The 13,891-nt window shown below is 38.4% G+C and overlaps 2 protein-coding genes across 5 annotated transcripts in view; both read right to left on the bottom strand.

The window, feature by feature from the left end:
• Positions 1-549: 549 nt before the first annotated feature.
• rbfa (ribosome binding factor A) lies at positions 550-5,059 on the bottom strand. Its single transcript, XM_017467373.3, has 7 exons — positions 4,741-5,059; positions 4,598-4,625; positions 3,308-3,478; positions 1,765-1,877; positions 1,583-1,667; positions 1,418-1,497; positions 550-1,225 (listed from the first exon to the last, which is right to left on the bottom strand). Exons 1-7 carry the CDS (start codon positions 4,962-4,964, stop codon positions 886-888), a joined length of 1,041 nt encoding a protein of 346 aa, XP_017322862.1. The 5' UTR covers positions 4,965-5,059; the 3' UTR covers positions 550-885.
• A 6,854-nt stretch (positions 5,060-11,913) lies between these two features.
• The window catches only part of adnp2a (ADNP homeobox 2a), a 5,732-nt gene continuing 3,754 nt past the window's right edge, over positions 11,914-13,891 (bottom strand). For all 4 annotated transcript variants that reach the window (XM_017467329.3, XM_017467337.3, XM_017467342.3 and 1 more), the window contains one exon: positions 11,914-13,891. This exon is cut by the window's right edge and continues 1,008 nt beyond it. In XM_017467329.3, coding sequence (XP_017322818.2) covers positions 12,410-13,891 — 1,482 coding nt within the window. In that variant the 3' untranslated portion in view covers positions 11,914-12,409.

The following is a 13,891-nucleotide window of genomic DNA, read 5'->3' as shown; positions in this document are numbered from 1 at the left end:
AATTGAAAATGGATTGTTTTAAGATTACCTCTGATGTGAACAAAGTAGTGTCCCTGATTGAGTATCTTTATCCTAGGTGCAGTCAACTTTTGGCCTCAACTGTATGAACATAAATTAATTGATTAAAATAGATTGGATAAAATGTACAGGAAGTAAGTATTAAGCTGATCAAAATGCAAGTGAATTCAACTTCCCTAAACATCCCTGCTGGAAAACCCAGCTTACTCAGAACAGGTAGATCATCTTCGCCAGCTGATCGATCGATAATTCTTTGACGTTTTCTAATCGCATTACTGTAGTCTTATTTTCCAAACAATATCGCATCTGTGATAAAGCATTAGTAAAACCGTTTCAGAAACGGTTTCCTTTCCGTCAGCACTTACCCACTGTAATGACGGTTACGTTACAGCTCCATCAGCTCGGCCCGTGCTTTGGCAGCCGGTCAGAATAAGATGGGTTTTTCAGCAGGGATGCCGCGCCGTCACACACAGAAGGTGAAAAGGCAATGGAACAGCACGCAAACTAAAAAGTACATAACATGCCTAGAAGTATTATTTGAAATTTATTTCGGTTTCATCTCATTCATCATTTAAGCATTTGTCACTCTTGTATCCTTTGCAGGGAGTAATTACTGTTCTTGCTTCCGCCTCAGTCTTGCCCTGGCCTATCACAACTTAATTTGTGCCCTAGAACCTCCCACATATTAAAATATGACAAGTCATGGGTAAATAAGCAAAGTAAAAAAAAACAAAAAACACCCACTACATAATGACGTAACCAAACCAAAATGAGAATTATGGATGTAACAAATGTCACAAAGAAATGATTTCAGTCATGCATCAGCTTGTAGAATCGAGAGAAATTTCTCCTTTACAGTGGTTCCTTTCATCGTGTCAGCTCTGAGGCCTGACTGTCCTCTGCATCACGCTCAGTGCGATATTCCTCATCCTGCTCTTTCTGAAGCTGCCTCATAAGCAGGAACTCTTTGGGCGTGATGTCATCATCTTTCATCTTCTTCGCTTTGCGTTTCTTTTTCTCGATGAGCTTCTGCTTCCTGATCTCTGCTAACGCGTCCAGCTGCTCTCGAGTGAGAGACGCCGAGCTGCTGATCTGCGAGTTGGAGTCTCTCGACCGCTGTTTATAGTCCTCGATCTGTCTGTAGAGCGCATCGTGATCGACGCCGAACACGTCGAGTCTCTTCTTCTCCACGGTGTGCACTTTTGTCCTGTGGGAAATTTTCATTCAAGGTTTTTCCATTCAAAGAAATTCTCATTTTAATTCTAATCTTTTTTGGGTTTTTTATTTTTAGGGAACGCTAGACATGGACCATAAGTAGTTATATCATCAAATATCGTCACCGACGGTGTGTTAGAAATACAGATCAACAAATGCACCATTGGTAAATTTGAATTCTTACTCGGCATCTTTCTCATTAAGGACAAGCTTCTCCGAGTCATCTCCGGGGCCATAATCAGCAATCTTTAGAAGATTTTCCACCTGACATCAGGAAGAAAAATTGTCAAATTGTTCATTCGTTTCGGCCATCTTGTCATTCCATTCACATGACTGAATAAGTCGTTACCTCTTTCAGAGCCGCATACTGTTTATCTCGGACAAAAACTAAAGGAGGAACGCTGCCCAAGATCTGCTGTGAGATGAGAAGGTATCTGAAACATACAGCGGATTTTACAGTTACCTCATTCTTGTCTCACTACATAATTGTATGCTCGTCATCAACATGCCAATATTTCAAAAAAGACGTACCGTATCCGTGGGGCACATTTGTCCAAAATCTGCTGAATCTGACGGTCTCTGTCAGTAGACAAACTTGTCTTCCAGTAGATTCGACAAACTGAGTAATCTGCGAGCAATGAAACCTTGCACCAAAAGTGGAGGACATTTTTGATTAGAAAAAAGAAAGAAAAAAAAAAGGTCATGTCCCTCGATCCCCCATTCTAAATTCAGAGCACGAGGTGGCACGAGCAACATGCCAGCTAGCATTAAAATAATATTACCCTCAACAACAAGTGGAGAAAATGGGACACCGCGGTGACATTAGCAGGAACAGGACATCCAACCGAAACTGATAAAAGGACGAGATGAAAACCTTACACTGAGCGTGCAAAGAGACTGCACGAACATCTGCCAAATACTGATCACTCCCTGCATGTGACAATTTCTCATTCTTCACATATCTGGGCTGTGGGGTATGGTGGAAGACAGGAACCGTTCCTCATGGCCAAAACACATATACAACCACCCCCAAAAGACATATAAAAAATGTGTTATGGTTTGTTGAGCACAAGGTGTCTTCTAAAAGATACATTTAGCGCAAACAGACAGCGTATTTTCCACAGCACACCATGCCCACGGTGAAGCATGGTGCTTAGCATCATGCTGCGGGGCTTCTTCTCAACAAATGAACTTCTTCAGAAGATAATGCTTTGGATCTCCTTGCAGTTTGATAGAACTGGAGCATTTTTCCAAGCAGGAGTGGAATAAAACTGCCACATCCAGATGTGCCAAGTTGGCAGAGTCTCCAAAAAGACTGAAACCTGTATTACAAGCAAAAGGTGCTGTAACAAAGTATTCTACCACAGAGTGGTTGTGTGCTCGAATCTGATTGGTTAGAAGGTGTGCATGGTTATATTATCGTATATTATCGCACAGGTCGTTCCAGCTGTAACTTGAAGGTTGATACAGGTTAATATTAATGCACTAACATTTTACTGTTTCTATAGAAACAGCAGACACTACACATAATCTAATAATAAACTTTTTTTTTTTTTTAAGCGTTGTTGTGTAACAAAATATCTTATAATTGTTGAAGTTTTTTGTAAGGAGTCATTTATTTAATGTCTTATCTGTTATCACCATCCCCACCCGTGTGTGTGTGTGTATTTTTAATTTAATTTCATGTTAATTGCTTTTGGTTTTTACTTGAAATGAAAGTGCTGGTTGGAAAAAAGATCTGACATGATTGATCTTGGTTTCAGTTTTTACATCACAAAAGCCTGCTGTATCAATCGGGGTGTGTAGACTTTTTCTGCCTACTGTGGCACACAGACGAAAGACAACATGGATTAAAAATAATGTCTTTTACGTCATTTTTCAACCGATTTAAATTACACGTCGAACCGTGTACAAATAAAGACTGATTGCAGTGGTCCCCAACGAGACGGATCGGATTTGAACACACCGGCGTGAAGATTTCCCAAACCGCAATAACGGATCAAGATATGAACAATATAACACATGGACACACGCGTAACCCGAAGAGAAAGAGTAAAGACGGGGATAATCATACTTTAGTGATCTCCACATCGTAACTGGGGATCTGTGCGTTAACCTCGTGAGAGGTCAGCAGGTCGGAGATGGATTTATAAAGGATGGTGTTCAGGGTCCGCACTCTTAAACTGTCCTCCATGCTTCTTTTCTTGGCAGGTTTCATAAAGCCAGACTGACCTGTGACGACAGACTGAAGACACACTCATTAAACCTCTGCAGTGAGCGCGTCAGTAATAAAAGGTGCATCTCAAAAAATTTGAATATCGTGGAAAAGTTCATTTTTTCCCCGTAATTTAATTCAAAAAGTGGAACTTTCATCTATTCTAGATTCATTACACAAAGTGAAAAATATTTCAAGCCTTTTTTGTTGTTGTTTGTTTTAATCTCGATGATTACGGCTCACGGACGTCAAAAATCCAGTATCTCAAAATATTAGAATAAAGAACTTATAATACAGAAACGTCGACCTTCTGAAAATTTTGTTAATTTATGCACACGATACTCGGTCGGAGTTTTAACCCTTTTGCATGAATTACTGCATCAGTGCGGCGTGGCATGGAGGCGATCAGCCTCTGGCACTGCTGAGGTGTTCTGGAAGCCCAGGTTGCTTTGATAGCGGCCTTCAGCTCGTCTGTATTGTTGGATCTGGTGTCTCTCATAGATTCTCTATGGGGTTCGGGTCAGGCGAGTCGTCTGGACAATCAAGCGCACTAATACCACGGTCAGCAAACCAGTTACTAATAGTTTTGGCACTGTGGGCAGGTGCCGAGTCCTGCTGGAAAAGGAAATCAGCATCTCCGTGAGCTCGTCAGCAGATTGAAGCATGAAGTTCTCTAAAATCTCCCGGTAGACGCTGCATCGACTCTCGACTTAAGAAAACACACTGGACCGACACCAGCAGATGACACGGCACCTCAGATCATCACAGACTGTGGAAACTTCACACTGGACTTCAAGCAGCTCGGATTCTGTTCCTCTCCACTCGTCCTCCAGACTCTGGGACCAGGAGTGATGTGACACTACGAATGTGACACTGCGACCTTTCTGTATTATAAATTCTTTATCCTAACATTTTGAGATACAGGATTTTTGATTTCCACGAGCCGCAATCATCGAGATTAAAACCAAAAAAAAAAAAAAAAAGCTCGAAATATTTCACTTGATGTGTAATGAATCTAGAAGATATGAAAGTTCGACTTTTTGAATGAAATGACGTAAAGACATGACCTTTTCCACCACAGTCTGATGTTTTTCGAGAGGCACCTGTACACTGTTATCTGCTAGCAGGCTGCACGTTTAGCTCTCTCACCTGAGGAGTTTCATACCACCTTTTCTTCCTGTCAAGAGAAAAACACTGTGGTAAAGTCGGCTGTTTACAGTATTTATTTTGTTTACAGTATTTATTTTGTTTACTGGTTTGACATGGCTGCTCATACATCAGCTGCTCCTCACCTCTTGTTAGTGAACATCTTCTTGAGCAGGTCGCCACACTGACCCACAGAGGTGTGCAGGTGTGTTACTCCGAGACTCTGAAATGGAAATGTTCTCCTGGAGGACATGTTCTCAAGTCCATCTGGAGTCTCCAACTTTATTTTCCGCACCGCGGTCACTACAGCACCAGCGTGTCGAGATAACACACATTTCTGAATCCAGTGATGGCCGCTTAATGCAAACATGACTCAACATTAATACTGGTGTAAAACAAAAATAAATAAATAAGTTGCACGAGGCTAACCAGCTAAGCTGCCCAAATCCCGCCTTCTGTGCTGGGATTGGCTACTAGTGTGCGCGCGGAAGTATGACCCTATAGCCAATCATGGTGCAGGAAGGTTATATTGTAGCCAATCAGAGCGCGGAGGCGGGTTTCGTCAGGATGCACGTGGGAACAAGCAGACCTGAATTTAAAGTGAAACAAGTGATTGTTTCAAGTATATTCTTATCAAAAATGTAGATTTTACATTCATAAATGTAAGTTTTCAAATCGTAAACCTGTTTTTTTTGTGGTATTCTTACAAGAGATCTTAAACATCTCTTTAAACAAAAAAGCACTCAGAACATGTACAATTTGCACTGACTACAAACTTTTTACTGTAATTAATGTGTAATTTCTAATACATTTATTTATTTATTTATTTATTTATTTATTAGTTTTTGTCTAGTTCTACTTCTGTTTTGAGCTATGGTGTTGTTCAAGTGTTTTCTTTTAACTCTTACTTATATTGCTGTTATTCTTAATGCTTAGGATGTTCTATTTTGCTTGTACCGTACTGTAAACTGAATGTTCAAATAAAAGATTTAAATAATAAAAAATAATAAATAAACCCAGTGTACTGTATATGTGTAAATACTATGTACAGTATTTACAAAAGTAAAAAAAAAAAAAAAAAAATGCTATCGAATCAGGCTTTCAATGTAATGATAATAATAATAATAATAATAATAATAATAATAATAATAGAAAGTGCTTTAATAATGTAATCTATTTTATTGTAATAACACTATCTGTATGACACTATGTACCCTATTAATTAGTATTATATCATGCATATGTGTGTGTTAATCGGAAATTTGTTGCATGTAAACACCTCGTTCAGAAAATCCACTGAAGGAGATATATGCGCGTGCTCAGTTCGCAAGGAATTGTGGGTGGTAACAGATGCTTAGCTGTAGGCTAGGTATTCAGGAATGGCAACTCAGGCACACTTACACCAACCACGTAACCTGGAATATTCCGATGCCTGAATATAGACCTTAAACCGAATTCGATGTGCATGTAAACATAGTCGTCATCTGACACACAACCGCGTTCTCTTTGTTCCCTTTTGGAGCCAGGCCAACATTATTGGCATTAACTTTAACTTAGAATGAACGTTATTAATCTTGAGACTGGGTGGCCCCTGGGTGATGTAGTTTATGTAGGGTTAATTATGAATCACGAGGAGGCAGAAAAGAGTACCGGCAGTTTGTAAGAAGTGCTGGTACGCCAGAAAAAAAAAGTCACGGCACGCCAAAGAGTAAAATGTAAAAGTGCTGGTACTACATACCGGTGAGTACCGGCCCACTTTGAACACTGATAATAGACAAACTAATCAATGCAGACATTTTATTTAAAACAGTTGTGTGCATGGATTATTTTTAGGTTGAGATCAATTTAAAAAAAAAAAAAAAAAAAAAAAAAAAAAAACTCAGTTCCCCCCCCCCCATCTCCCTTTCATAGATAGTATAAGTTAGGCTTTAACATTTGTTAACATATCGATTCCTTTTTCAATTACTGATTTGCATTTGACTTCAATCTCCTATTAACGAAGTCAAATTTATGCATTATAGGACAGAACTTTAATTTACTTTCTCTGAGGAGCTCAGGTCCATTTTTATTGTCATCCTCACCATAAAACAGGCACACGGTCAGATGAAATAGAAAGCCTCCATGACCACAGGGCAACATACAAGACAACAAGTGTTCTGTACACAGAAATACATCATGTTAACATGGTGTACAAACCTAATCATGTTAAACACAGGACAGTGTGGAGAACTACAAATTGCACACTACACACATACCGGATCAGCTCCATAGCAGCCTTAGCTGTTTGTTGTTGCTGTTTTGTTTTATATCTTTCTTATCGGGACAAGCAGCAAGACTGACTCGGAGACTGGAGAAGGTGTAAATAATCATTTTCATTTTCATTTACTTATATAATTGTACCAAGGCTGCCTTTAGTTCATTCACCATCACGATACTATCAATTCCTATAGTTAGGATGTAGTAAAGCAATACATGTTCCCCCTGTGATCAGCCAAAATGCATTATTGTATTAATGGTTTCTTTCTTTTGCACGACAGAGCACTTGGCAACCGCACACATGACTTGTTTGGTTCTCCTGATGAACAACACTGCACACTAACATTTTACATCGGCAGTAAACTACAGCATTTATTCAACATGCATCAACATGTATAACCTTGTATCTTTATCTTCACTCATAATGAGCAAAATTCAGCAAATCATCATTGCAAGAGAACGCAAATTTCATATAAATAACATTTTTGGCAAGATATCTGTATAGTTTATAGCCAAACTAAACACTAAGGTGAGACATAAACGGATAAATGTGTGCTAAACAAGCTCAGCTGTCGGTCATCAGTACTTACATGTACTGTAATAATATCGATATATTTGTTTGTGTTAAAAAGTAATTGGTTCATGATAGGCTCAATAAGTCTAAAGTATTTACTTTCTATTGTAACCGATCTCTGTAGCAGTTCTTCCTCATAAGCCCCAGTCATACAAGCTGGACCTACACTGCTCCAACACCCGAGTCTCTTCCTTTAAACCCTAAAACATGCCCCTGGCAATAATTATGGAAGCACCACCCTTTTGAGGATATATGCAAATAAACAAATCACAGATATGACACAAAACAGTTTTTGTTTAAATAGTGAACATTCTGGCTGTCCAACATACCTCAACCAAATTATGGTATGAAATTATTTTAATTTAATGGCGAATCAAGTTGAGGAAAATTAATGAATAAATAAATTCACCTTGTAGTTTGCATTTCTAAAACAAATACCTGCGCAAGTCTAAAAATGCAAATTAGTCAGCAGTTATGAGAGAGTGCTTATAGACCTTAACAAGCTGTTGGACTTGGCTAATTGAAAGGAATTATGGCCCCAACAAGAAAGTTGTCAACTGAAACAATGGAAAGGATTATAAAACTCCTTCAAGAAGGAAATCTGACAAGGAGTGTAGCAAAATATGTTGGCTGTTCCCCGTCAGCTGTGTCATAAATTTAGTGCATATATATATATATATATATATATATATATATATATATATATATATATATATATATAAATAAAATGGGAAGGTTATAAAAGGAAAATATACGGGTAGACCAAGGAAGGCGGCAAAGCATCAAGATAGAAAACAAAAGCGATATGCCTCGAAAATGGTAAATGCACCACAAACAAATGAAAAACAAATGGGCGGAAACAGGAGTCAATGTTGGTGACAGAACTGTAAGAAATCGGCCGAATGAAATAGGATCTACAGGTGCATCTCAAAAATGTAAATATTGACGAAAATTTCATCCCCCCCCCCCCCCCCCTGATTTAATTCAAAAAGTGGAACTTTCATATATTCTAGATTATTACACAGAAAGTAAAATATTTCAAGCCTTTTTTTGTTTTAATCTTGATGATTACGGCTTACAGCTCACGGAAATTAAAAATCCAAAAAGTGAAAAGTGTTAATTTATGCACTCGATACTCGGCCGTGGTTTTAACCCTTTTGCATGAATTACTGCATGAGTGCGGCGTGGCATGGAGGCGATCAGCCTCTGGCACTGCTGGGGTGTTCTGGAAGCCCAGGTAACTTTAATAGCGGCCTTCAGCTTGTCTGTATTGTTGGGTCTGGTGTCTCTCATAGATTCTCTATGGGGTTCGGGTCAGGCGAGTCGTCTGGTTAATCAAGCGCAGTAACACCACGGTCAGCAAACCAGTTACTAGAAGTTTTGTCACTGTGGGCAGGTGCCGAGTCCTGCTGGGAAAGGAAATCAGCATCTCCATGAAGCTCGTCAGCAGATGGAAGCATGAAGTGCTTTAAAATCTCCCGGTAGATGGCAGTATTCTGTTCCTCTCCACTCTTCATCCAGACTCTGGGACCTTGATTTCCAAACGAAATTCAAAATTTACTTTCACCTGAACATTGATTGTGGTTGTGTACTGAACCAGACAGAGATTAAAGGCTCAGGAAACCTTTGAAGGTGATTTGAGTTAATTAGCTGAGTAGAGCTCTTCTCAGGGTGACAGTTCTATATCATAAACTGTTTATTCTAACATTTTAAGATGCTGGATTTATGATTTCCATGGAGCCGTAAGCATCAAGATTAAAAAAATATTTCACTTAATGAGTAATGAGTGTAGAATATATTAAAGTTCCACTTTTTGAATTAAATTACTGGAAATAACAAACACCTGTACATATAGAAAAGCCAAACAAACACCAGAACTAGCTCCTGAGCAGAAGAAAACAAGGTTACAGTGGGATACAGAGAAGCAATCATGGAGTGTAGATGATTGGATGAAAGTGATATTCAGTGATGAATCGTGAATCTGAATTGGCCAAGGAGATGATGCTGAAACTTTTGTCTGGTGCCGTTCGAATGAAACATATAAAGATGACTGCCTGATAAACAATCAAATTTCCCCACTCGTTTATGATATGGGGTTCCATGTCAGGTACAGGATCGGGGCGACCTCAAAGAGTCAACGCACAGGTGTACGCTGAAATTCGGACACTCTTCTCATTCCATCGATAGGAAGTAGGTTTGGTGATGATGAAGCCATTTTTCAGGATGATGATGCATCTTGCCACAGAGCAAAGAGTGTTAAAGCGTTTCTTCAGGAAAGGCAGATCAACTCGGTGGTATGACCAGCAAACAGTCGGGATCTCAATCCCACTGAACATTTATGGTGGAAATAAAAAACTGGTCCACCCTGCAAAGCTGATCCGACAACCGCTCTTCTAGAAAGTTGGAACCAGCTTGACGGAGAATACTGGTTTTCATTAGCGAATGGACTTCACTGATGAAAAAGAATATTCTCCATCAAGCCTCAAAGACGAAAAAATAGCCAGAGGAGGAGCAGCAAAGTACTCATTGTGATTTTTTTTTTTATTGATGCTTCCATAAGTTCTTTCTCAACATCGAGTGATTCCATAATTTTTTCCTATACTTGATTTGGGAAAAAAATATGCCATTAATTAAAATAATTTCATTTAATTTGTTTGAAGTATGTTTTACAAAGCCAGAATGTTCAGCTATTAGACAGAAATGTTTTTAATTTGTTTACTTGCTACCAAGTAAAAAAGCCAGGGGAACATCTTCCAAGTGTGGTGATTCCATAATTATTGCCAGGGGTAGTATATCTCATCTGGAGTCTTTCATAATGTGTGGCTTCCAAGCAGCTTTAGACTGACCTTCCTGTGTTCATAAAGATTTCAACTAGCTTACCATTTAGAATTTATTGCACCAACCTAAATATATTTATTTATAACGTTGGCTTGGCATAATGGATGTAAATAAACTAAACATTAATTGCCAGAGAATAAGCAGACTCACCATGTCATGGATTATCACGATTCTGCCAAAACAATCCAACTCTTTGCTAGAAATATTAGGGTTTCATATAAAACAAAAAAATATAGTATGTCATAGAAAGAATATACTCTTCAACAGCACTAATCATCTCACACTCTACCCACTGTTTCTCACAGTGGTTCGTACTGCTCTCTTGAAACTCTCCGTTACATTATGGATTCAAAATAGAACACAACCCATCCCAAATAGTCTTTTTAATAGAATATTAATGGTTTTAAAAAGCAAACATTTTTTTTCTATTAGTACACTCAACATCGGGGGGTGGGGGTGGGGGGAGCAATTTTATCAATCAGTACACTGGACGTCTCAAAGGTGCTAGTGGTAAACATACACACACTGTCCACTTTATTAGGAAAACCTACACATTTATGCAGTTATCTAATCAGCCAATCACATGGCAGCAACACAATGCCGAACATCATGCAGATACAGGTAAAGATCTTCAGGTAACGTTCACATCAAACATCAGGATGAAGAAAAAGCATGATATCTGTGATATCTATGCAGATTCTATGTGTGTGTGTGTATATATATATATATATATATATATATATATATATATATATATATATATATATATATATATATATATATATTTTATATTATATATAAAATATATATATATATATATATATATATAATAATTATATATATATATAAAATATATATATATAATTATTATATATATTTTTTTTATATATATATTATATATATAATATATATATATTATATATATATATTTTATATATAATATATTATATATAAAATATATATATAAAATATATATATAATATAATATATTATATATAAAATATATATATAAAATATATATATAATATAATATAAAATATATATATATATATATAAAATATATATATATATATATAAAATATATATATATATATATAAAATATATATATATATATATAAAATATATATATATATATATATATATATATATATATATATATATATATATATATATATATATACACACACACACACACACACACACACACACACTATATATCTGTAGGTTGTGAATAGTGTTTACACAGAATGGTGTGGAAAAACAAAAACAGTGCGTGAGCGACAGTTCCGTGAGTGGAAACGCCTTGTTGTTGAGAGAGGTCAGTTGAAAACAGCCAGATAGGTTCGAGCTGCCAGGAAGGATACAGTAACTCATAATCACACTTTACAGCCATGTTGAGCAGAAAAGCATCTCAGCATGCACAAAACATCGAACCTTGAGGTGGGTGGGTCTTTTTCCCCAATCTTTACCTGTCTAATTTCTGGGAGTCTGTTCCCATGATAGCCTCAAATTCTTGTTCTTGACAGACAAGATTGGCTGATTAGAGAACCGCATAAATGAGCAGGTGTTCCTATTAAAGTGGACCGGGAGTGTATATAATTTCATATCGAAGTAATGGATTGCAACTGAGGAAAATGCATACTACAGGTATCAGAAAGCACTTTTACATAAGAATGTACAGGCAGGGGCCCCATATACACAGGAACTTTGACAGAATAGCTGTGTAAAAAATAAATCTAACATTAGAGTCGCCAACTTACAAACTGGCTTAAGGAAGATCATAAATGGTACCCAAACATATATCTGTAATTATTTACACACACCTTACACAAACCCAAGAATTACATCTTCAGCATGGAACGTTTTAACTCTAAGGTTCCAATTCATTGCAGTTTAGTGCTGCCATAACTTTAATATATGCGGTTTCAATCATCAGCTAATAACCAAGCTCTTTATGACCTAAACAGAGTGTGCTGGAGAAGGTCAAACGCTATAACATGGCCGTCCAGAACAGTTTGACACCTCCGATATCACTGAACTTTAAATGAACACGGATTCTAACTTAAGCATGCTTACATACATACATACATACATACATACATACATACATACATACAGTATCTCATCATTTTTATGTAAATTTTTTTCAGATAGTAGGCTCCACCTCTGGAATAAGAAGGTTGTGTTTCACTTTATTCACCTCACTCATGTTGAAGCCCAGTAGTACTACAGTTCTCCTCTTCTGGATTGTTTTCATGCATCTGCTCCGTTTCATACCGAAGTGATGAAGCACGTCCGTCTTGTTCAACCACAGACGGGCGGCGAGAGTTAGTATCTCCATTTTAGATGGATAGGGCTTATTGTGAAAGTACTTTGTGAGGAACTCTTTCCTGTTCTCAAAAGATTGCATCTCCATTCCTGATGGGTCCATGATGAGCTCGACTGGGGCACGAACATCATTCTTGCAGACCTTGATGCTTCTGTTGGTGTTTTTCTCAGCGGCCTTGGGCTTCTCTTTGGCAGATTGCTTCTCTTCTGCATTCAATATGATGTGTGGCTGGAAACTCTGCTGGATGGCGTTTACCATATCACCATTGACATGCTCGGTCGTGTCCGGATTCAGACGCTTCTCTGCTTCCTTGACGCTCTTGGGAGCGCACCGACAGCGCTGTACGTGGATAGAAATAGTTTTGGGGGTGGACTTTTCTGAATACACCCCAAAGCAGTAGATACACTTGAAGGCAGGAGATTTCAGTATGGCGTGGATGGTGGGTACAATGTGGTGCACTATTTTTAAATGCTGCTCATAGTCCTCCAAACTCTGCAGCTTCATCTGGCAGAATGGACACATTGTAGGTATGGTTTTCAGTGTAGGTGGGTACACAGCCTTCGCAGAGTCTGGGTACATCTTTATGTAGATTTTCTCTTGAGCACTAGTGACCAGCACAAGGTTGAGCTCTCGGTTATCCAGCAAGTCTTTGGGCACGTCTGTATTCAAGCTGAAGGTGGAAAATTCAATATTGCCTTCATCATCGCAGTCAAGTTTGTACTCTCCTTTGATGAAGTCTCGGTTTTTCTTTATTTTCAAGCTGTGTTCTTTGTTGGAGTGCTCCATGATCTGCTTGAAGGAGTAGAACATCAGAGGGCAAAACAGGCACCTCAAACCATGCAGCAAATGCTGAAAGATCCACTGCTCCGTCAACAGAACCTTGCACCGCAGGCATTTTACAGTATCGTCGTTCTGTTTCTTTAGGAATGGCGCAAAAACGGCCAATTTGTTTGGTCGGATTTTTTTACGTGGTACCTCTTTAGGACCTGAAGGTTCTGGCTTAGCAGGCACTACTGCAGCCTTTGATGAACTGATCATTGAAGACTGAGGCCCGTTCTGTGTCACGACTATTGGTGTACGGTTCACTACTTGACTAGCGCTGGGCTGGCCAGGTACAGTGTTAACTTGAACAGGAGCCAAAGTGTACGTTGGGACGCCATTCACTTTGTTGCCGGTAGGAATGAGACGGACAGACTGAGAGGCTAAGATGGGCTGTCTGGGAGCAGACTGGTTTAGCTGTAGCCTGTGAGTAAAAAGCACGGGTGGACGTACACCGGTTTTGCCCGGGAGGTTGACCTG

Source organism: Ictalurus punctatus, chromosome 1 (genome assembly GCF_001660625.3).
Source record: "Ictalurus punctatus breed USDA103 chromosome 1, Coco_2.0, whole genome shotgun sequence".
Lineage (NCBI taxonomy): Eukaryota > Metazoa > Chordata > Actinopteri > Siluriformes > Ictaluridae > Ictalurus > Ictalurus punctatus.
This window is presented reverse-complemented; position numbering and strand designations above follow the sequence as displayed.

Bases quoted from the DNA above. Each gene is read 5' to 3' on its own strand.
- rbfa (XM_017467373.3), bottom strand. From the start codon at position 4,964: ATGTTTGCATTAAGCGGCCATCACTGGATTCAGAAATGTGTGTTATCT. The intron at 3,479-4,597 runs GTGAGAGAGCTA...GTGTGTCTTCAG, and splicing joins GGTGGTATGAAACTCCTCAG to TCTGTCGTCACAGGTCAGTC. The intron at 1,668-1,764 runs GTACGTCTTTTT...TGTATGTTTCAG, and splicing joins AAATGTGCCCCACGGATACG to ATACCTTCTCATCTCACAGC.